The 25,683-nt window shown below is 38.0% G+C and overlaps 2 protein-coding genes across 3 annotated transcripts in view; one reads left to right on the forward strand and one right to left on the reverse strand.

The window, feature by feature from the left end:
* bccip (BRCA2 and CDKN1A interacting protein) overlaps positions 1-25,683 on the reverse strand; it is a 242,133-nt gene that overhangs the window by 176,913 nt on the left and 39,537 nt on the right. The gene's annotated exons all lie outside the window — the stretch shown is intronic.
* adam12a (ADAM metallopeptidase domain 12a) overlaps positions 1-25,683 on the forward strand; it is a 130,992-nt gene that overhangs the window by 95,674 nt on the left and 9,635 nt on the right. For both annotated transcript variants that reach the window (XM_082151868.1, XM_082151869.1), the window contains exons 12-21: positions 8,659-8,836; positions 10,461-10,550; positions 10,781-10,976; positions 11,092-11,200; positions 13,372-13,570; positions 15,720-15,797; positions 18,701-18,809; positions 18,903-19,038; positions 20,036-20,144; positions 21,845-22,033. In XM_082151868.1, coding sequence (XP_082007994.1) covers positions 8,659-8,836; positions 10,461-10,550; positions 10,781-10,976; positions 11,092-11,200; positions 13,372-13,570; positions 15,720-15,797; positions 18,701-18,809; positions 18,903-19,038; positions 20,036-20,144; positions 21,845-22,033 — 1,393 coding nt within the window. The remainder of the gene's footprint in view (positions 1-8,658; positions 8,837-10,460; positions 10,551-10,780; positions 10,977-11,091; positions 11,201-13,371; positions 13,571-15,719; positions 15,798-18,700; positions 18,810-18,902; positions 19,039-20,035; positions 20,145-21,844; positions 22,034-25,683) is intronic.

The following is a 25,683-nucleotide window of genomic DNA, read 5'->3' on the forward strand; positions in this document are numbered from 1 at the left end:
TTCGCGCTCGTTCTCGTTCTAGTTCTCGCTTCTCACGAGACTTCCAATTTCTAACTTGCCGGGACGGTAGTGTTGCAAGTTGCAAGGTTGGTTTTCCGCCTGGGAACGCTGGGGGGAGCGGGGAAAGTCACCAATATCACCAGAACAGGTTGTTTAACCATCCAAATGATTTCTAGACAGTTTTATTAAGTTAAAAAAGTTACCAAGTTCTCCTTTAAGTTTTATAAGATTATCCATATTCTGAAAGTTTTAGTAAATGATAAACATAAAACAGAAGTGTGATCATTTGCATATTAGGCCTTTTAAATTGTACAAATGATGGCTTTCAAATATCATGTTAATTGAATATAATGACCCATTTTTGATTTCATAGCATTATTGGTTTCTTTGATAGTACTTGGAATTGGATCAGAAAGAAAGTACAGTCACTGAATCACCCACTTTTGGTAAATATCAACCTGGACTGCGTTTGCAAAACCCAAAAGCATCGTTGGCCAACTATGTTCGCAAGTTCCGTCGTTATACACACAGTTCAACGAGTCCGTGTTTCCCAAAACCATCGTTGTAACGAACATTTCCAAAAACAGCATCGCAAAATTGTGTGGTTGGTACGACAGCTGCTGTGGTTAGGCATCCACCTGTGGTTAGAAGCATAGTTTCTAGTTTGCATGACATGTGGACTTAATAAATCCTTATCTTTAGCCAAATAAGCAAGCTGACATTCAGTACAACCCGTGTCTTTAATTTATAATACATAAAAATGTCATTTACGTCTTTTAGTTTGTCAAGAGATTTAAAGCACCGTTTTTGAAGACGAATGTGCTCGACTATGTTAGAACGAGCCTATGATTGAATCTGGAAATAAAGCAAAATAACTGAGAAAAATGAGAAATAATCATCAAATGCCATGTCTGTAATTTATATCAAAACATATAGCGTTAATTCAAACTTAAACAGTTTTATTAAAAGAAGGTATTACTCCAACACGTGCGTGACGTCATTAACCAACGTGGTTGAACGAGCAATTTGCGACAATATGGTTTCGGGAAACAGTCGTGACTAGCTAGTTGATTTCTTCAACGATGCATCGCACTACGTTAGTTAAAGGGATACTTCACCGTTTTTTCATATTAAACTATGTTATTCCCTTAACTAAGACGAGTTGATACCTCTCTCGTCTCAGCTCTGACGCGCGGCGACACTTTGATAGCACTTAGCTTAGCCCAGTTCATTCATTAGGGACCAAACAGAGATGAAGCTAGAAGTGACCAAACACCTCCACGGTATCCCTATTTAAATAGTTACACGACCAAGTATGGTGACACAAAATAAAACGTGGCGCTTTTCTAAGCGGGTAAAAAGGATAACTATAATGTATGGCGGAATAGCACTTGGAAGCACTTCGACTCGGCGCAGTAAAAAGTCTAAGTGCTATATGATAGCACAAGAGATATGTATCAACTCGTCTTAGTTAAGGGAATAACATAGTTTAATATGAAAAAACGGTGGAGTGTTCCTTTAAGCAGCGAGTTACGGCGTTGTTCGGGAAACGCACCCCAGCATGGTTTGCAGTTCTTCTTAAAGGGAATCCGTATTTGTTAAGATAATTGAGACGCCAAAGCACATCTGTTGGAAAACATACAGACAGATGGGATTTATATGTTCATTTGTAAAAAAAAAAATAATTCAACACAAACCAAAAATGATTAATTTCATGAAGTCATATCCTATGATGTGCTCTCTGAGAGGTGTTTGCTGGCTGATGTTTGAGATCCAGACCAGAACCAGACGACCTGGACGGATTACCGGCGTTCCTATGTTTGACAGCATTGACAGATGTTTCTCGCCGCATGACATCTCGCAGCAGCCTCGCCACACGCTTCACAATCACATCAGAGCCAATCAAACACGCCTGTGCCAAACAATTTCAATAATTCAAGAGCTATTACCAAATACAAACTCATCACAATCACACAGAACTCGAGCAATCTTCAACTCTGAGAAGACAAACAAGCAACAACAGGCGTGTTATGAGCTTTCCGTCTGAGGAACACGCATTAAAGTGTCCAGACTGTGCTTCATCTTTATGTTGATGTGTGTGACCATTTAAAGAAACAGCAGTGCGGTCTGAACATGACATCTGGCTGTGTTTGTGTTCATGCAAAAGCACTGAGGCATCCTGGGACTGCGGTCAGTCTCTTTTTATTTAAATATATGAAACTTCTCTTATTCTAGTTATTTGATCAAAAATGAAATATTAAATATTGTGAAATATGATTATAAATATAAAAACTGTTATTATATTATAAAATATAATTTATTCCTGTGATCAAAGCTGAATTTTCAATGTCATTACTCCAGTAAAAAGAACATCATTTATTTGAAATAGAAATCTTTTGCAACATTCATTCGTTTATTCATTCACTCACTCACTCACTCACTCACTCACTCACTCACTCACTCACTCACTCACTCGTTCGTTCGTTCGTTCACTCACTCACTCACTCACTCACTCACTCGTTCATTCACTCACTCACTCATTCATTCATTCACTCACTCACTCACTCACTCATTCATTCACTCACTCACTCATTCATTCATTCACTCACTCACTCACTCATTCATTCATTCACTCACTCACTCACTCATTCACTCACTCACTCACTCACTCACTCACTCACTCATTCACTCACTCATTCATTCACTCACTCATTCACTCACTCATTCACTCACTCACTCACTCACTCACTCACTCACTCACTCATTAATTCACATTCATTCATTCACTCACTCACTCACTCGTTCATTCACTCACTCACTCACTCGTTCATTCACTCACTCACTCACTCACTCACTCACTCACTCACTCACTCACTCACTCACTCACTCACTCACTCACTCATTCATTCACTCACTCATTCACTCATTCACTCATTCACTCATTCACTCACTCACTCACTCACTCACTCACTCACTCTTTCACTCACTCATTCACTCACTCACTCACTCACTCACTCACTCATTCATTATTATTATTATGTGAATTTTTCATTATTCTTATATACAGTATATGTGTACATATTTATATGAAGAGGGTTAGGGTCTGATTATTGTGCAATAATGCATATATAGTCTTTATTTGCAGTTGTTTTATTCATTTAGATAATTTGCTGTGCTTCATTGTAATTAATTTCCATTTAACTTTTTAAAATTTCATAGAAAACAAAAAAATCTTTATTGTGATATTTTGGCTAAACATGCACTGCAAATAACTTTAGTTACATACTAGGATAAGTAATAATAAGGATGTAAGAACATCTATGAGTGTCTGGGTGTTTAATACTCAACCTCCAGTTCAACAGCATATGTTGTATCTCAGTCAATCAAACTGATTTAATCCTTCAGGATGTTTATCGATGTTATTCAGTGTGTTAATGAAACCAATGATTCAGTTCAGATCCTGCAATCACCATCACTAAATCTTCCTAAAGACCCTCACTGATCACAGATGGTTTCCACCATCATGAGCTCATCAGTCCAGTATCATAATATGTGCCATATGCTTCTCGCTGGGAGCTCTCACGTCGCTGTCAGTCAGAAATGAGGGTTGTAATTTCTCCCAGAGTCTCTGGCTGTGAGTTGGGCTGTTTGTAAACTCGAGATTTCATCATGTAGACGCTGCGGCTAAATATTTTGTTATGCTCCGCAGGGGAACATTGATATTCTGAGTGGATTTGTGGGCCATTTTTACTGTGTGTGTGTGTGTGTGTGTGTGTGTGTGTGTGTGTGTGTGTGTGTGTGTAATTGCAGTGAAATCATCAACACCATCCGTGGAAGTGTTTCTGTTAGTGTTACCCAATGTTGTGTGTCTTGTGCAAACAGACTTCTATTTACTTATTGTAGAGTTAAAGCAATTTTATGCAAAATATTAATTTGAACATTTGATTTGAACATAAATTTATGTCGGCAGTGTGTGTACACAATGACTCTATTATAGTAAAAATCCACCCACTCTTTTTTAATCTCCATAAATAATAAGCAGTGTCTCAGAATAAGCTGTTTGCAGATTCTAGCAGTGTGACGTGACATATGATTAAGCCCCGCCCACAATTGCTGACAGACTCCGCCCTATTAGCATAGCCCCGCCCTAAATGATCTGTACACAGTCCGCCATGTTTATCTCCTCGCCAGAGCATTTAACAATAATACATTTATTCTTATTAAAGTGATTAAAGTTATTCAGTCAAGAGCAGTGAGTGATTTAATGTTTTTCTTTTATTGTTTGATTCATATTAACAGCAAATAGCAGTAGGTACTATATATTACGCTGCTTTTACTTTAATACACAGATCTAATATACACATGCGATTTCTTTACTTGCTGTTTACATTCTCGGACATAACCGACTGTGTTTATGTGTACTTTGTGTTTTTGACATAACATTTTGTGTATTTGACAGTTTAAGCACAATAAGACGTGAAAGAGAACTTAGTTTAATACTCGCAGGAAGCGTGAGAACCATATATCATAAGTTTAAACTGATATGGCTTTAAATCGCATGCAGATAATAAACTTTCATGATGATGAAGAACTGCAGTGTCACATGATCGTGACCGCAATATAGATGATAATCAAGTTTTGTTCATTTTTTTAAGAGTATCCAGGGAACGAGCTGTAGGCTCCTCCCCCTTTTGGGAAGTTGAGTGGGGAGCAGCGGCTCATTTGCATTTAAAGATACATGCACGAAAACAGCATGCTTTTCCTTTCACTCAGAAATTGGGTGTTTACAACATTGCATAATAAATGATCTGTGAGGTGTTTTGAGCTGAGACTTCACAGACACATTCTGGGAACACCTGAGACTTATATTATACTTGTAAAAAAAGGGCATAATAGGTACATTTTATTGTTTGAAGCGGATGTCATAACAAATGTCAGTAGACAGGAAAGATTTTAAAGATTTCATTCATAAATCCATAAGCTCTTACCTTCATGCTGTGGAAATACAAACCAGAAAACAGAACACAACGAGTGCAGCGCTGCAAAGGGGCGGGGCTACATAAGGGCTATAGTTTTATATTTTCTGAATAAAATAAGATGTTTGCACATACAAATCCCACCTCTACAATGCTGTTGTGGACTGTTGCCAGGGACTTGCTAGGTGGTTGCTGTGATGTTCTTAGTGTTTTTTTAAATGTTGGTTGGTGGTTGCTGCAGCATTGCTATGGTGGTTTTATCACATTTTGTATCGTTGCTGCTATCAGAGCCCGTCTACGGAGAGCCTGGCCACTCCCTATGAAGTCCTATTGTACCGAATTTTGTTTGTAGTTCCACCAGAGTTCCACTGGGGGCGATCGCCCATGAGTGCAAAATGAATGGGAGTCTATGGGGCTAAATTTCTTCCCTGTGTCAGCTGTGTTTTGTGTTTCCCTGTGTCAGCTGTGTTGTGTGTTTCCCTGTGTCGGCTGTGTTGTGTGTTTCCCTGTGTCGGCTGTGTTGTGTGTTTACCTGTGTCGGCTGTGTTGTGTATTTACCTGTGTCAGCTGTGTTGTGTGTTTCCCTGTGTCAGCTGTGTTGTGTGTTTCCCTGTGTCAGCTGTGTTGTGTGTTTCCCTGTGTCAGCTGTGTTGTGTGTTTCCCTGTGTCAGCTGTGTTGTGTGTTTACCTGTGTCAGCTGTGTTGTGTGTTTACCTGTGTCAGCTGTGTTGTGTATTTACCTGTGTCAGCTGTGTTGTGTGTTTACTAGGGGTGACCCCGAATAGTCGAAGATTCGATGCTTCGATAGGAGGAGCCTGATTCGACTACCGATCTCACGGTCGAATCTTCGCAGAGGTGTTATGAAACGAGGATCATGCCACTTTGGCTATATGAGGGCGCTCAATGTCTGATTTCACATAGAACTAGCTTTTATGTAAATACGTTAATATTCAGCCTATTATGATAATGCTGTAGGCCTATATAAAAATGTGCAAAGAAGATCTTTTAATAAATATTTTTTTAACGTGCGTGAATAAATCCAAACACCCCGTGACAGATTTAAGTTTCACTTTCAATCCGTGACCGACAGAGGAGCGTCTTCGCGGCAAGGATTTAAATCTTTAACAATGTCTGGGATAAGAAAATCTAAAGTGTGGATGTACACGATTAGAAAGGATATTCTCCAAGGCTGGATTTAGCATCAGGAAAACCATGATCGCACTTCTGCCGGCCAACGTTAATGTTTCACGCATAGACTGGGTTTCACGTTAGAATCTATTTTATCCGCGCGCACAATTTGAAAAGACTCCAACGGACAGACAGAGTGAAAGACGTTCAGGATTTGTTCTCTCGATCAGGTATAGGGTACAAGTGATTTCAAAACTTTTCAGCCGGTTCTAATTTTATTTTTGGATGCTGTGAACATTTTTAGCTAAAAAGACTGCCTCTCCAGTTTAGCATTTATTGTTGTTTCTGCAGTTAAAAAGACAAAGTTGAAAATTCTGGCTACTATCGTTATTTTAATAATTTCTTTATTTTAATTTTATTTATTAATCTGTCAGGGTTATCAAATCTTAACTATTTGTGGCTTGTGTTTTGAATATGTTCCCCTGCACTTTAGGCATTTTGCACACATTTGCTCCTCATCCTGTGACTTGATTCTGATTTATTTCGTTTTGTATTTTTATTTATTAGAAAGATATATTCTGTTCTAATTTAATTTAGTAAATTAATTGTTTATTTTTTCGGTGCATCGATGTTGTGCTGTAGGCTGGCCTGCTCATTCAGGTAATTTAGCCGATTTAATTTGATTTGCATGTGAAATTGATTTATTTATGTTATTTCTTAGTTTTATTGATCAAAAATGTTTTTATACATTTTCTTCTATATCTTTGTGTGATTTTCTGTACATCGCGGCTTTGAAACGTTAAAGCCCCGCCCCCAGCCCCAGCCCCACCCCCACCCCCATACACATGATTCGACTATTAGTCGACTATAGGCAAGACATGACGATTCTGATTCGACTATGAAAATCCATAGTCGGGGACAGCCCTAGTGTTTACCTGTGTCAGCTGTGTTGTGTGTTTACCTGTGTCAGCTGTGTTGTGTGTTTACCTGTGTCAGCTGTGTCAGCTGTGTTGTGTGTTTACCTGTGTCAGCTGTGTTGTGTGTTTACCTGTGTCAGCTGTGTTGTGTGTTTACCTGTGTCAGCTGTGTCAGCTGTGTTGTGTGTTTACCTGTGTCAGCTGTGTTGTGTGTTTACCTGTGTCAGCTGTGTTGTGTGTTTACCTGTGTCGGCTGTGTTGTGTATTTACCTGTGTCAGCTGTGTTGTGTGTTTACCTGTGTCAGCTGTGTTGTATATTTACCTGTGTCAGCTGTGTTGTGTATTTACCTGTGTCAGCTGTGTTGTGTGTTTACCTGTGTCAGCTGTGTTGTGTGTTTACCTGTGTCAGCTGTGTTGTGTGTTTACCTGTGTCAGCTGTGTCAGCTGTGTTGTGTGTTTACCTGTGTTAGCTGTGTTGTGTGTTTACCTGTGTTAGCTGTGTTGTATATTTACCTGTGTCAGCTGTGTTGTGTATTTACCTGTGTCAGCTGTGTTGTGTATTTACCTGTGTCAGCTGTGTTGTCGATGCCTCGAGAGAAAAGAAAGTGCAGAGCGCGAAAGCACCAAAGTGACTGAAGGATTGCCGTAAAGCAGTATCTCTGGTCGTACGATGTGTATGACGTCATTGACATTTTAAAAGACTTTTTAAAGCAAATAAGTGACTCTAAAAAATCTAACACCCAGCAGTGTGTAATTTCTTTGCATCTCCTTTCAAATACAACATTCAAATTACTAGACAAAAAATTATATCCTGAGAAAAGTGGATTTTGAGGGTTATAGCGCCATAGACCTCCATTCATTCTGCTCTCGTCCTGTGAGCGCCCTCATATGGAACCAGAGTGGAACTGCAACCAGTTCAGAAGCCGGAAGTTTACTGAGAGTGGAACTTCTCCCCTTATTAGACATTCTCTGCTGCTATGCTGTTTTGGGTGGTTGCTAGGGAGTTGCTATGGTATTTTCAGTAGTTTTGCTTTTGAGTGATTTTTAAGATGTTATGTGGCATGCTAGGGCACTGTGAATGGTTGCTATTGTGTTCTGAGTGTTTTTTAGCATGTCGTTGGTGGTTGATTTGGTGATCTGAGTGTGTTTTAGTGTCTTGTTGGTGGTTGATAGGGTGTTGCTAGGTGGCTTTTTTGTGTAGTTGTATGTTTGTTTCTATGTGGTTTCTATGTGGTTTCTAGGTTGTAACAGTGATATTTGCGTACACAAACACTACAAATGAACACAAACCAGTCTATTAGAATCTTGGTTTGTTGGATAATTCAGTCCAAATGAATCTAAACTAGCCCATGTGTAATATGAAGTGTTAGTGCGCGCACACACACACTTCCCGCTGTCTCCAATTTACAGCTCAGAGAAGCTGGTGAATGCAGTCAGTGTGAATTTTTTACAGGCCCAGGACTCATAAATATCTCTTATCTCGCTGTTTTTTTCCCTCTGGGACAGGATGATGCCATTTCCTTGGCACTAGTTCTACTGGCTGATTGGTCCATTTATTTGTGCATATGTTGAATGTCACAAAATTGAACAGTCAGTTTTCTTTCCAATCATCACTGAGGTCATATCTCTTCTTTCAGGTACCCGTTCCCTACCGTCTTCAGTACGTGCAGTAAGAAGGATCTAGCCGCGAGCTTGGAGAAAGGTGTGGGCATGTGTTTGTTCAACATGCCGGAGGTGAAAGTGCTCTACGGAGGCCAGAAATGTGGAAACGGATACGTCGAGGAGGGAGAGCAGTGTGATTGCGGAGATGTGGAGGTACATGAGAGCCTGTGTGTGTGTGTTTTGTGTTTAAAAACATATTTCATTCAGACGTTTACATGTTTCCCACAAGTGCCGCACATTTCCACGCTCTCCAGTGAGTCGTGCATCATTAGCAATCGCGAAATAAACAGTTTCTGCAGCCCAGTGTTTTCTGCGAGCGTGCTGTGAGAAGAAGCACAAGATGTGGTTTGGGAATGAGACGCATCTGTCACACCGGACCGGGAGCTTTGGAGAGGACAGCAGAGAAAAGCCTGTGTTTGTGTCAGAGCGCTTCAGGTGTTTCCTGAGGAGTTAAATCTGTTCATTGATGTCTTTGCTGAAGCGTTGCTGGCAGTGCAGTGTAGCATAGCAAGGACATAACAATGTTCTGTGTGTGTGTGCATCCGTCAACAATGCTCGTGTTAAATTTATGTCACATGAATTTCCACGTAGTCAGCAGTCAGAAAGAAGCATCTGGGAAATTATTCAAGTACTTGAAAGTCTTGTACACATATGCAAATGTACTTGGGTCACATTTCAATTAGGACAAAGTTCTGGAGTTTTCTACACCTTTATCACCCTTTGTCACACCTTTGGTGCCCAATCTAGCCAAGTCACATTTATTTTTATAGCGCTTTATACAGTACAGATTGTTTCAAAGCAGCTTCTCCGTACTAAATATAGAAAAGATATGTGGTTTACGGCCAGAAAAACTAGGCCCAGGATGCTGTCACTGCATAAAGCTATCAAAACATCATCAGTTTGGTTAAATTGATTGTGCAAAGTCTGTTGCAAAATCGTTTCTGTTATAATCGATCTCTGTCATGACTCTGGTAGGTCACATGATAATGACAACATGGCTAATGTATAACGTCCAGATTGCATTCATACTACACACATTCATACTATATAGAATGATTGTGAAGTAATTACTTATTCAAAATAAGTACCTTTTCAAGAGAGGATGTGATGTCGACGCAGCCAGTGCTTCCCCACCATGGATGGAGTTTTCACAGTTTTCACTGTTATACTGTAGAGGGCGCTGTCTTCTGAAAGAGTACAGAACCTCTACATCAAAACACAGACGAAGAAGAAGCAGAAACATGCAATAAAAGCATTGCTTATGCATGTTGTAGTGTTTGACAAAAATGCTAATTTTTCAGCTTTTATTTATTTATTTATTTATTTCTGTGTGAATGATCAAACATGCTGGCGCAGGCTGGCATTTTTTTATTTTTTTATTTTTTTATTTTACAATAAAAAGAGTAAAGTATGTAAATAAAAGAGTAAAGTATGTACAATAACTTAATTTTATTTTATTTTATGTTTATGAAATCTGCTCACTAAGGCTGCTTTCAGTTAATCAAAATGCAGTAAAAACAGTAATATTGTGAAATATTACTATTTGAAATTTGTTTCTATGTGTATATATTTTAAACTGTCATTTATTCCTGTGATCAAAGCTGAATTTTCAGCATCATTACTCCAGTCTTCAGTGTCACATGATCCTTCAGAAATCATTCTAATATGCCGATTTGCTGCTCAAGAAACATTTCTGATTATTATCAATGTTGAAAACATGTAGATTTTTTTTTTTTGTTATGAATCATGGAATTGTTTTGAATCTGTGTGTCTGTAGGAGTGTCTGAATCCCTGCTGTAATGCCAGCACATGCACACTGAAGGAGGAGGCTGTGTGTGCGCATGGACAGTGCTGTGAAAACTGTCAGGTGACTCGTGACATCCATCATAATTCACCTTATTTATTGCACTTTATTTTAGTAAATAAAAGTCCACATTAAAGCAATACTGATTTTTATTCTTTAGAATAACATGCACTGGTGAATCATTCGCAATAAGGCCAGGAACATTAAGACATTGAGATAAAGGTATTAAAGGATGCTTTGATGTTGACTGAAAGGACTCATATTAATACATCATGATGTGTTTGTCTGTGTAGCTGAAGCCTCCAGGGACTCCGTGCCGTGAATCCAGTAACTCCTGTGACCTGCCAGAGTTCTGCACCGGCGCCGACCCTCACTGCCCTGCTAACGTCTACCTGCACGACGGACACACCTGCCAGGGTGTAGATGGGCACTGTTACAACGGCATCTGCCAAACACACGAGCAGCAGTGCATCACACTCTGGGGACAGGGTGAGTACAGCGCCACCCGCTGGCCTGGAGGAGCCACGGCTGCATCTGTGAAAACAGTTCATACGCATCAGCAATGTCAATTCCTTTCTGTGAGAAATGTGTGTGCATTTGGCAGGTGCAAAACCAGCTCCAGGAATCTGCTTCGAAAGAGTCAACTCGGCGGGAGATCCGTACGGAAACTGTGGAAAAGACGCAAAGGGGTCATTTGCCAAATGTGAAGCACGGTAGGAGAAAATATCTACTTGTCTTTGAGTTCAGTATTTCTAGAGCAATATGTGAGTTTATATATATATAAGTAATGAATATACATTATACATTATTAATAGAAATAAATATAGAAATAATAAAATACAAAACATCACAAGAAAAACCCAAATAACTGAAAAATGTGAAAAAGTCTAAGTGAAAATGTTTATTTGATGACAAACACAATTATAAAAATGTATTAAAAATTATTATTAAAAAAATTTTTTTTTACAGAAATTGGGAATATTATTACAGAAATTGTTAATAATTTATATATTTATATATAACCAATAGTTTCATATTTTTGTATGTTACTTTTTTATATTTTTGCTATTTCATAATTGTTTAGATTTAGCCTATAATAGGTAGATTCCATTGTAAAAACGTGCTTCTTTTTATTTTGTGACAACATGCCCCGATATTGGGCAAAAAACTTCAAGACTTTAAGGTTTGTGTAACAGAAATTGACTTTAAAAAAACCCAAACATATTCACTGGTGTAAAAAGTGTGACAACTAGCCCCTGTCTTCCATAACTGAAATCAGCACAAGTACATGAGGGATTTTTTTATTATTATTATATTGCAGCAGATGGTTGTTGATTTGCTGCTAAATTAAGTATTGTATATTTCAGATTTTTTGGAAGAATGTTGCTTTTAGCGAGTTCACTTTGAGGACGCCAGAAAATGAAAAGAGCCTTCAAATCCTTTGGGTGTTTATTTAGTGAGAGTGTTTTTCTCTTAAAATGACTTTTTAGATTTAAATTACATTTTTAACGTAATGCATTTTCCTCTCGTCCTGTTCTTTATTGACTGATCAATCCACTGAGAAATCAAGCGCTAGTACAGCCGGACAAATAACAACATGAGCCTTTAAAAGTGGAGGAAAACAGAAGCCTATTGAGAATGTCACAGTAATTAGCATTTGCAGGTAACACCCGTCATACATTTAGTTTTAATTGAGCTCAAATTGGCTGCTTCACGGATCATATCCTTGATGAAGTAATCACTGTAATGACTGAAGTGGACAGACGGAGAGAGAAACGGGGAACGGACGGGTTTCAGACGCTAATGACTCTTTATTTTGGCCAAAGGGACCTGAGCCACGTCCTGCTCTCTGTCTGTCTGTCTGTCTGTCTGTCTGCCTCTCTTTTTGGACTCGACTGCGTGAGAAACTGCCCTGTGAATGCAGTAATTGGTCTTCATTCGAGAGGATGCCTCATTATTTCTCCATGTTTTGGCTGCATTGGAATCAAAGATGTATGTCCCATTACCATGATCCTCTGTGGAGGAATCACACTTCAGCGCTGTGAAAACACGGCGTATGTGTCAGTCTGGGAAACTGGATGATTCATAACATGGGATCTGTTAGCTATGGAAAAAACGTTATACAAAATTTTAAATGAGTGCTTCTCAGCTGCGGGGTCACAACCCTGAAATGGGTCACGGGTCAGTTCGGACAGCTAGGAAAAAACAAGGCTAGATGTAAATAATAAAATGCAAAAAAAATAATACATATACAATTATATATACCGTCAAACCAAACATTATATATCAGATATCATTTTTGAGATTGTTTTACTAGTGGGTGCAGGACACTATAGTTCATTGATGTAAGTGAGGATAGCAAAATAAAGTAAACTGTGACATATTATACCCAAAAATTCTTCATACAGTAAAATTTATACAAATTTTGGGACCAAATATTATTCAGACACTTTGACTTGACTGTGGTTTGCTGAAGTGTTTTTTCTTTAATTGCTAATGCGACTTTTTTACACCACAGACTGAACAAAATGAAGCATTGCTTGGTAATTGGTTGAGCTAAATTGGTATTATCTAATTGTGTAGTTAAATTTTACACTGACAGATATTCAACGTAATTCATTTGTGAGACAGTCTAACAGAAGGACGGACAAAACCAGTGAAATATCAACTGAGTTCTTGTCATATTTTATTACCATTTTCTAAACTATACCGAATAAACTGTGATAATGTGAGAAATGTTGAAGGTGTGTGAGTAAATTTTGGTTTTACTGTATATTGAAGCCTTTTTTAACTAAAAAAAGGTATAGCGAATGTGCTTATATTCTCCAATCTTCTTTGTAAAAAGTTTTGCATTTCAAAAAGTTTTCTTGCTGTTGTTTTCCAGGGATGCTAAATGTGGGAAGATCCAGTGTCAGGGCGGAGCCAACCGGCCGGTGATCGGCACCAACGCCGTCTCCATAGAAACCAACATCCCACTCCAGGAGGGCGGGCGTATCCTCTGCCGCGGGACTCACGTGTACCTGGGAGACGACATGCCGGATCCGGGCCTCGTGCTCACCGGCACCAAATGTGGAGAAAACATGGTAAAGAGAGTAAATAATGAGAAGATGTTTATTTATCAAATCAGACTATTACTAAAAACGTATTTTAATTTAACTCAAGCTTATTCAAATCAGGCCTGTGTGGATCAACAACATCAGGACTGCAGTGGGTTGAATTGCTTTGCTATTCTTTTGCTAGAGTATTACTATTATTATTATTATATTATTTTAAGGTATATATATATATAGGGGTGGAACGGTACACAGAAGTCACGGTTCGGTTCATACCTCGGTTCAGACATCACGGTTCGGTACGAGTTCGGTACAGTCGAGGGAAAAGCAAAACAAAAATGCAGAAGGCTTGTGCATGTCTGATGTCTCAGGCTGGACCACCAAAGGAAAATAAATTACTTAAGCCTTGTATTTTTTAAATAAGTTGTATTAATAAAGTAAAGGCATAGAACCAGTTTATTTGTAGTGCACTGACAATAGTTTTATATAATTAGTTTATTCATTAAATTAATAAAAAGACAAAAAGACCTTGAGATATGTTTGGTAATTGTACCTGAATGAATTGAACATTAATTTGCTACATTTCAGATTAATATATTTGTTTTCCTTAAAATTTTAATTAACAGTAACTTAAACACTTTGCAGTTTGAATGATGTCCTGTATAAACAAAATGACGGAGTATGTTTTTATGTTTCCACTGTTCGATCGCGCCCGCGCCTCACACACACACACACACACAAATATAAACACTTTGCGACTTTTCAATCGCGCCCGCAGATTAGGTGTCCCTAAAGAACCCGCGTATCTAACAGTAGTTCCGCATTACATGAATTAATTTGCACATTTATTTTTATTCCGTGTACATTTATGCACCGAACCGTGACGCCCGTAACGTTTCGGTTCAATACGAATACATATACCGTTCCACCCCTAATATATATATATACTGTATATATATATATATATATATATATATATATATTAAGGGACAATACTTGCTCTTTAGAATTGATTTTCAGGAGCATTTTTACCCATAATATGTGACCCTGGATCACAAAACCAGTCACATGTTGCATGGGTTTATTTGTGGCAATAGCCAACAATACATTGTACGGGTCAAAATGATCGATTTTTCTTTTATGCCAAGAATCATTAGGATATTAAGTAAAGATCATGTTCCATGAAGATATTGTGTAAATTTCCTACCGTAAATATATAAAACATTTATTTTTGTGAGTGAATGCTGCACAATCGCCAACATAAATGCACAACTTTAAAGGAGATTTTCTCAATGTTTAGATTTTTTTGCACCCTCAAATTCCAGATTTTCAATAGTTGTATCTCTACCAAATATAGTCCTATCCTAACAAACCACACATCAATGAAAAGCTTATTTATTCAGCTTTCAGATGATGTGTAAATCTCAATTTAAAAAAATTGACCAATGTGACTGGTTTTGTGGTCCAGGGTCACATATGTATGTATGCATGCAAATTCACTAAACATTTACAACAGTGCAACAGTGCAGCTCAAAAACCTGCATCTTATTCATTAACCACATACAATCATCTTAAATGTGCTGAATTTCATTGTCATTCTTTTCAATGCAAAACGTCACATTTAAAATGTAAATTGGGCTCATTATAGATTTACAAATATGCCTATAATAGTGTATTATGAAATATGTCAAAGGTCACATCATGGCAAAACAACAGCAACAAAAAAGGAGTTTACTATATGGTGGTATTATTTGCTTTGTAAATATCTAGCGTGTTTTTGTCCCTTTTGGTGTCATTTTTACCCCAATCCCTAGTTTATTTCTGACCCTGATCTATTATCATAATTCATTTGTAGAATATATCAAAATCAGTAAGAAGTCTTCGCTTCCATGCAAAGGTAAACTGCAATAACTGCACATTTAGTCAGAACTGAGTCACCAAATGAAATCAGGGATGTTAACTAAGGAAAAAGTGTCCTCATTGACATAACTGGAAATTACCCTGACATCACAGTATTACAGTAAACCAGTAAATTTGTGTCAAACTGAATTGCATGTGACACATACAAGAAATTTCCTCCATTTGGATGGATCATTGCTGGATGACAGTGTGTTTGGGTGGAGTTGAGCTGATGACACACAATCATCCCTAAATAAAGTGTCTCTCTGTGCGTCTCCAGATGTGTGTAAACAGACAGTGTCAGAACATTAGTGTGCTCGGGGTTCACGACTGTTCGGACAAGTGCAGCGGACATGGGGTGAGTTTTTATCACAACGTCTGACTGTCTTTACAACATCACAGTTTCACTTGGAAATATATCTGAATGGTTGGCGAACATCATTTCATGTGCAACCCGGAAACCAGAATCAGAACTTATCGTGAGAGCTTCATCTCCATTGACTTACATATCAACTTAATAAGCCCATACAGTGGAGAAATCTTCCTGATAACATGAGGGATCTTTGCTGAATCTAATGTGGCGTTCATGCCAGGATTACCATAATTACACAATGTCCTCATAAATGAGTCTGACAAATTCACTCATAACACCAAAATAGGCGCTCTATATATCGCTCTATATATATATATGTGTGTGTGTATATATATATATATATATATATATATATATATGTGTGTGTGTGTATATATATATATATATATATATATATATATATATATATATAATATATCATCATATATCATCATATCATTAATATATCATCATATATTATTAGCAGATTAGATCTGGATTAGATTTTTGGACAGTACAAGCAGTTTTGCTATATATTATATATCGCTTTACATGAATATATTGTATGTATGTATGTGGATATAGTTGGATACTTATATATCCAACTTTATATAAAGAGCTGAGCGATGTTATAATTACATTCTCCAACAAAATTTTAAAAAATCAGGCAGCTGAGATATGCTTTATTCACCTATCCATTCTCACGTAATATTGAAGAACCCATATGTTATATGGAAAATATGGAGCAGAAATATGTGTTGAAGGTGCTATAACTACTTTTACCATTAACTGCTGTCGTATCAATGGTTAAAGTCAGAGCTTTAATGACAAATTGTGCTTCCCTCTCATAATTATGAGTTTGAATATGATTGATTGATTGAAATATATATATTGAATGTGATTTTTACACGTTAGAAACACAAAATTATAGTAATTACGTTGTTGTTGTGAATTCTTGAATGGAAAGTCTCAGAGAGAGAATTGAAAATGTCTTGCTTATTCACAATATGATTTCTAGAAATAATCTGTGTTATGCTGAACATAATTATAGTAATTCTGACATGACTTGAATGCAACTAAAAGCCACTTATATTTCACGTGGTTCTCTCTCTGTATTGTGATGTAAGACTCACACACGCAGGAGCGTATGATCTCTCCCACTGTCCCTCTGAATGGGTCAATCAATCAGCCTCAATAACCTCATTTATGTCCAGCTCACCAGATTTCTGCTGTCAAACACTCACTTATGAGCAATGCTAGAGCCCTTTTATTTTTAAACAGTAGCAAGACATTTATATTATTACCACAAATGAGCATAATTTGTGGAGCTTGTTAGTATCTATTAGGAATATTCCGCACATTACAATACAAATCTGAGGAACAAAATCATGATGCATCTTCATGTTTGTGTGACCGGTGCTTTTCCACTTTACCCAGTGACCTGTTTGATAATGTGCATGTAAAAAAACAACATCTACAGGCTAGTCTGGGTAGGTTTTATGAACTCATGCTGGCTGAAAGTTCATGATGGATCCTAGTTGGAAAGCTTTTTTTCCACGGTCTGTTTCTGGTGATAGTTTTACACATTTAGATTGCCTGTACGAGTTCCTGCTTTTTAAAAAATCTTCATTCAATTAGGAAAAGCTTGTATAGATTACTGTAAAAATGAGTCCAGATGAGATCGGTGTAAATATCGGGGGGCGAAACCTGACGAAGCGAATGTGTTTTAGCTCCAGCATTATCTCACGATAAAAGCAGTCTTCCAGAGGAACAGGTTACATGTTTGTGCAGAGATAGTGAGAAACAGATAGTGGACGTCAATGAATGAGCTCATGAATCTCCAGATTAGATCAAGATGTTCAACATCTGCAGCTCATCAGCACCAAGAGGGAAGAACCAGAAACAAATGCTGCCAAATGGAGAAGAAAGGAAGTGTTTGAGTGTTTGGTAGATGTTGAGGAGGTGCTCTCCGAGACTTACGGCGTGCAAACACACATGTATAGACCATGAAGACATGTTCCTACCAAAGTTGGTAAAAAAAAAAAGAATTGTATTTTACATTTAGCAATTAAATTGTTCAAGAGAATATGTCCAGGTAATATTTCATCTTATATAAAATTAAACCTACTGTATTTTAGGGCCATTGATCATTTTTACATTGTCATTGTAATTACTTCCATGATAATCAACATTGGAACAGGTAGTGGACAAATAATTGCATATTTGACACAAATATTCTTGCATTTATTTCTTATTTTATATATATTATTTAATAATAATATATCATATTTATATATCTTATTGTTTTCTTACAGCTTTGGCTAAGATAGTGGACATATACTTCCATATTTACATAAATATTCTTAAATATATTTCTTATTTTGTATATATGTTTATGATTAATCAATATAATTATTAAAAATTATATATATATATATATATATATATATATATATAATTTTTAATAATTATATTTATTAATCTTTTTTTTTTTCAGCTTTGGCAAAAGTAGTGGACAAAAACGTGCATATCTACATACATTTTCTTACATTTATTCGTTTTATATATATATATATATATATATATATATATATATATATATATATATATATATATATATATACATATATATATATATATATAATATTTAATAATATATATAAATAAATTATTACAGCTTTGGCAAAGGTAGTGGAGAAATATTAGCATATTTACATAAATATTCTTTCTAAACAAGAATAAATGATAGTCAATATAGTGTAATTTTTGAAACTATGTTTCTCTTATTTACATTGGTAGGTGTTCTTATGTCTGTTAGCTAAACCTATGCTCTTTAATTTTTCTGTAATGTAAATGTAAAGTATTACTACAGGTGTGATGTGACTGCTGTGCTATTGTCTCGTGCGCAGGTTTGTAATAATAATAAGAACTGTCACTGTGAGGCTCTGTGGGCTCCTCCGTTCTGTGATAAAGCTGGATTTGGAGGAAGCATGGACAGCGGCCCGATGAGACCGGCAGGTATTAAACATGTGTGTGTGATTGTTGTCCTGCTCTTCAACAGTGTCTGTTCACTTCACAGATGTGTGTGTGTGTGTGTGTGTGTACATGCAGACAGCAGCAGTGTGACGGTGGGGATCCTGGTGGCGTTTCTGTGTCTGCTGTGTGTTGGAATAATCGCGTGCATTAAGAGGAAAACTCTGCTCAGTCTGTTCTTCAGCAATAAGAAGAACACCATCGAAAAACTGAGGTATTAAACCTGCACAGCTGAAAGAAACAATCACTTTGAAGGAGCAAGAGGCCATGCTAAAATATAAAGGGAGATAACAGTATTTAGTTTTGTTCCTTTTGAAGTCCACAAAGTCATAATATGGCAACACTTTATTTTGTTGGTCCATTCCACTAATTATAAGTAACTTTGCAACTTCATGTCAACTATAACTTATTCTACTAACCCTACCCATACCCCTAACAGTCTACTTATACTCTAATGAGAGTTAGTTGACATGTAGTTACTTATAATCAGTAGAATGACAAAGTGGACTATCGAAATAAAGCCATAATTTTGTTTTTCAAGACCATTTTCTGACCCTTAGAACTAAACAGGCTGTTTCTGCTACTCTATCGTCGAGAATTCTATATGCAAATGAGTTGCATTGTGATTGGCTAAACTCTGTGTACTGCCATAGTTCATGATGTGAATCTGGGGAGAGGAAGTCCACAAATTCTGAATATGCATTGATATGTAAATGTGGGTTAATTTGCACATGATTGCAATGCCATAACCATACAAATTTCCATTTTGCAGTCTGGGAATGGCTTCACGTTGTTAATGTTACAATAATGCACATCATTAATGCAATGTCCTACATTGTCACTCTTAGAGAAAAAAAAAGCTTTTTTTTTTTATTAAACAGCTCGTACACATACTGTACTTTATCACTAGAAAAACAACAACCCATTAACATGAAAGTATTATGCAATCACTCCTTATTGAATGTTTTTGGCATAAAGTGTTCTTTAAAACACTAGGGTTCTATATATAGGTCTGAGAACTGTGAGTGATTTGTTGTTTGATTCTCTTGCTGTCATGTTTTAATGTAATTTTAGGTTTCTATGTTATTTACTACTTATGGACAGCTCTAATGGTATTGAAAGTGCTTTATAAATAAAAGTTGAGTTGAGTATATAGAACCCCATTCAACCTTTTATTCTAAAGAGTGTTTTCTGTTTTTACTTTGCTGCAGGTCTGTGGGACCCAACAGGCTGAACAGTCCAGCTCACACACACTCGATGTACAGAACGTCTCCTCAACGTCAGACTACAGCTTTACCACAAAGTGCCAGCATATATAAGGTGTGTGTGTGTGTATGTACCTCCTGCTCTCCTCCCTTATCTCTCATTTGCATATATCATACGTATGCATACACACATATATATATATATATATATGGCCAGCCGTTTTAGCTTAAATTGTACCCAGCGTTACTCGTCGTAATTGCATTATTACTAGTAAGAATTACAATTACAGAGCTTTCTAATTCAATTCTTACTTGTAACAATTCCAATTAGAGAGCTCTACAAATGAATTTTTACTAGTCATATGTCTCCATTGACTTCCATTCATTTTTAATTAAGGAGCTGTACAATTGAATTGTTACTAGTAAGAATGTAATTGCAGAGCTCTTTAATTCAATTACAGAGCTCTGCAATTATACATATCTTTAATTCATATTTTTACTAGTAAAAATTCAATTAGAGAGCTCTGTTATTGTAATTCTTACTAGTAACAATTCAATTGTAGAGCTCCTTAATTAAAAATGAATGGAAGGCAATGGAGACATACGACTAGTAATAATTGAATTGTAGAGCTCTCTAATTGAATTCTTACTAGTAAAAATGCAATTACGACGAGTAACGCTGGGTACAATTTAAGCTAAAACGGCTTGCCATATTAATATATATATATATATATATATATATATATATATATATTACACATCCCCTCACACATAGAGAGAGATCAAGAAATATGCATTTCATATGTTTACATATACTGACAATTGGCTCTCATCTCAAGCTCTAGAGGTTTGTTTAACAAAAAGCACAACAAAGATAAATTGAGCGTTGCGCGTTTGAAACCTGCTCTTTAGCTGTCAGACCAAACATGCTCTATACAGCAATTCACAAATTGTTGGAAAATCAGTAGAGACGCCTGTCAGCCAGATGGATTGTAGATGCAATTTTGATCTCAGGGCTGTTGTTGAGAAAAGCAGTTGAGATCTGTGATTAGAGGATGTGTAAAGGACCATGACTGACCCCTGTGGTGCAGCGGATGCCCTGTGCTGCGAGTGTGTTCAAACGGTTGGGGTCAGTGAGTTTTTTTTTTTTTTTTTTTTTTTTTGTCTCTAATGCGCATTAAGGCAGCATTTTTGATCAGACATACCGTTAAAATATATATATATATATTGTGAAACATTATTAGTTTATGAACTGTTTTCTATTTCAATATATTGCAATTTATTCCTGTGATCAAAGCTGAATTTTCAGCATCATTACTCCAGTCTTCAGTGTCACATGATCCTTGTTTTTTGGTGTACTGTTCTTTTAAGAGCGACTGCAGTATCTGCTCCTCATAATGTGTGATGATGGTAACAGGATAGAGGATGTAGGTCTGTTTGATGTTAGGCAAGGTGAGGTTAAACAGACACACACACACACACACACACACACACACACACACACACACACACACACACACACACACACACACAGTTTCTGTCTCTCATCTCCTTTTGTTCTTGTCACATCTGGCGTGTGTGTGCGTGTGTGTGCGTGTGTGTGTGTGTGTGTGTGTGTGTGTGTGCTCATATGAGACTCATTTGTATCATTTAAGAGGATAGTTCAGCCAAAAATGAGTCATCATTTACTCACCCTGTTTCTGTGGAACAGAAAAGGAGATGTTAGACAGAATGTTCATCGTGTGTACACCAAATATTACTGGAAGCTTGTATGACATGAATCCATTGTGGAGTGTGTTCTCTCTCTCTCTCTAGCCTCAGTCTCCTCTCCATACGGTGGGATCTGTGGTCCCGTCTCATGGTCTCCGCCGACTGCCCCAGTGCCCTCCAGTGCACCTCTCTCACCCGCTGCCACTGACGCCACCACACACACACACACACTCGTCTCCACCCAGAGCCCCCGCACCAGCGCTCGCCTGCCAGAACGTCTGCAAGATCGCCATGGTGAGTGTGTGTGTGGGTGTGTAAATATGCCTGTGATAATTACAACGCTGCAGAAACTGCATATAAAACTAGATTTAGTTGTGAGTGCGAGGGTGTTCTGAGTTGTTGCTAGAATGTTGCTAGGTCAAGTCAAGTCTCCTTTACTTATAATGCGCTTTTTACTGTACAGATTGTTTCAAAGCAGCTTTACAGAGATAACAGGAGGATAATGCAACAAAGTTTGTTTCGGCTGTACAGCAGATCTAGAAGAGAATAGTGTCATTGTCCAGCTTAAGTAAGTTCAGTGATGGTTCATTTTTGTTGTAAAAAAAAAGTTATTAATTTAGTTAATTTATCTATACAGCCACTCCGGAGAAAACCGTGATGTCTTCATCTAGCTCAGTTCTTTTCTGATGGTGTCAATGCAGGCAGATCAATAATATTGTTGAATATATTGCTAGGGTGTTCTGGGTGGTTCTGGGTGATCGCTTAGCCATTGTTAGGGTGGTTGATTGGGTGGTTTCTTGATAGGGTGTTGCTAGGTGGTTGCTATGGTGTTCTGCATGGTTGCTAGGTGGTTGCTAAGATGTTTTTGGTTGGCTAAACTCTTTTTGGTTGCTAGGACGTTTTCTGTGGTTCTGTTCGTTTGCTAGGGTATTGTTGGGTGGTTTCAATTGTGTTCTAGATGGTTGCTAAGATGTTCTGGGTGGTTGCTAGGGTGTTCTGCTGGGTTGTTAGGGCGTTGGTTTGATGTTTTAGGTGTTTGCTTGGATGTTCTGTGTGGTTCTGTTTGTTTGCTAGGGTATTGTTGGGTGGTTTCAAGTGTGTTCTAGATGGTTGCTAAGATGTTCTGTTTGTTTGCTAGGCTATTTTTGGGTGGTTTCAAGTGTGTTCTAGGTAGTTGCTAGGGGGTTGCTAAGATGTTCTGTTTGTTTGCTAGGCTATTGTTGGGTTGTTCCAAGTGTGTTCTAGGTGGTTGCTAGGGGGTTGCTAAGATGTTCTGTTTGTTTGCTAGGCTATTTTTGGGTGGTTTCAAGTGTGTTCTAGGTGGTTGCTAGGGGGTTGCTAAGATGTTCTGTTTGTTTGCTAGGCTATTGTTGGGTTGTTCCAAGTGTGTTCTAGGTGGTTGCTAGGGGGTTTCTAGTGTTCTGCGTTCTGGGTGGTTCTATGGTATGAATGGTTTCTTGGGTGTTGTTAGGTGGTTGCTAGAGTGTTCTGTATGGTTGCTAGGTGGTTTTTTTACTGGTTCAAGTGAAAAGCTGACTTGGGTCCCTCCTACAATGTGCATCTATGAAACTTTTTTCCTTCCACCTGTTTTATCATCCAGCAGTCAGGTGTGATACTGAGACAAATAAAAGCACACCCAGTTTGATGCAGTTGGGGGCTTGTTCAAATTAATGAGCAACAGCACCACTGATAAGAACATGGTATATACTTCTATACGTCAGCAGGTTCATGTATTTCTTCTTATTTCATTTATTTTCATCGTTCTCTCATTCCCCAGCAGTGTTGCAATGGCGAGTTAGAGCTCATTGTTCTTGCACAATTGGTAATAGATTTACAGTTTAATGTTGGAGCTCCAGTGGTGTGAACAGGCCTCTTTCATTAGACCACTGTGTCGTAGTAAATCTCAAGTGTTTTCAGAGGTTCATGCAAGCCTCTGGCGGGCCAGTAGAGACCGCGTGACGTGAGTCGATCAGAATGGAACAGAAAGCTCAAGGTTTGACATGGCTTAAAATAGTCTGCCTCAGACAAATTGACTAACTCAATTTAAAGGTACGGTAGGCAAGTTTGGAGAGGCTAGTAATAGCAAGCTTAGAAAGCATAAGATCCTTAAGTCTCCAAAGTCACGCCTTCTTCAAAACACATGAACAGCCGGGAGCAAACAAGTGAGATGGTGTTTAACTACCTCATATCTCATAACATTACAATAATAATGAACATAAACTAAAGAGCACTGACCTGTACCACCTGACTGCTGCAGATTCATTTCAGCGTTGATAGTGTCGCCATAGACCTTATTCAGAGCAGCGCCATGACAGGTATGAAAGTGAGGCTGTGAGGGATAGACTTGGCGTGTTTCCAATGGCATAAAGCTCCTATATAGCTTATCCTAACTTATATTATAGTTTTTTGTCAACGGAAATTTCTTGGAAAGATATTTTTCCAGTGCTTCGTGAGCAGAACAATCCAAAAACACATTAAATAACAGTACAGCCCATTGAAGAGATGCATGTCTGTCCCTCGCAGCCTCGCTTTCATTCCCATTAAAAATCAAAGATGGCGCTGCTGTGAATAAGGTCTATTGAAAGGCATAAATTGGGAGTCACAAACCGCTCTGAGTAGTGATGCTCCGATCAGCATTTTTGGGGCCGATCACCGATTACCGATCACCAAAATCATGATCTGCCAATTGCCGATCACTGCCGATCACAGAATGGAAATATGCTAGAGTCAAGAAAATCTTGAAGAACCACCAATATTTATTTAATTGTAGTTAGAAAACAAGATAACATAAGGCTACTGTAGGCCACCTTTTCCAAATAAGGCACAGTATAATTTTTCAAAACAAAGAGGGGTCAGGCAGACTACAATGGATGTAGTTGAGGAACTAACTACATCAGATCCAAAAAATAAAATAATGACAATGACATTTGAGGTTATTAAAACAGTAAGTCCCACCCCTCGACTGCCAAAAATAAAAGTGTTCGAGCGAGCAAAATCAGCAGGCGAGAGGAGATCAAGCGCGAGAGTGTGGGGAATGATCATGCGCGCGCGCGAGGGCAGAGATGTCATGCGCCCGCGCAGGGTTTGAATGAGCTCGCGAGTTCCCGTTTCCTCGCGCGTAGATCTGTTATCCTCTCGCGAATGTCATTTACCGCGCGCGCCAGCATCAGTTGTACGCTCGTTTATAATTGCCATTGAATTGCCGTCATAGGAGAACTCATTTTGCCACTGTTAAGCAAGCTCTGCTCTGCTGTTGTGTTGCCGCGCATGCGGAAAAGTTGCGCGAGTTATTTACGTCACGTGATCGGCTTTTTTGATTGGCGCTTTTGGGGGTTGCCGATCAAGGTATTTTTTGCCAATATCGGCCGATCATGATCGGCGGCCGATCAATCGGAGCATCACTAGCTCTGAGTATAACATCACGGGTTTCCATCTCTTCCAAATTACAGTAGTTGTGATGTGAACGCAGCAAAAGCTGGTTGTTTTGGTTCAGGAGGAACTGTAAAAGGTGTTGCGGTTTCGTTTGCGCTGCTCTGTGACTGACGTCTGTCTAAAGGCCCTTTCACACTGAGTCTGAAATTCGCGTCCAAAATTTTCACACGCTAAAAAATAAATACGACCTCACGTTATGTCAATCACGCTTACAAGCTGCCTCCGAAACTTTCGTCCGTCATGAAAAAAATTCGGATCGAGTTTGATTTTCTTCGTTTTTCGCATCTGTAGCAAACATTTTGACAATTCAGAGCCACCGAATCACGAAAGTTTCGGACTCAGTGTACAAGGACCTTAACTCTGCATAGCATGAAATGAGCTGATGAAGTGAGGTCTGTGCGAGCAGGTACGTGGAGGTCCTACACCTTCCTCAGACGATATATATATATACATACATTAATTTAGACCACTTAACCGAGTGATTTCTGTCTGGATGTGAAGAGGCTTTCAAC

The sequence above is a fragment of the Leuciscus leuciscus genome, assembly GCF_965113295.1.
Source record: "Leuciscus leuciscus genome assembly, chromosome: 21".
Classification (NCBI taxonomy): Eukaryota; Metazoa; Chordata; class Actinopteri; order Cypriniformes; family Leuciscidae; genus Leuciscus; species Leuciscus leuciscus.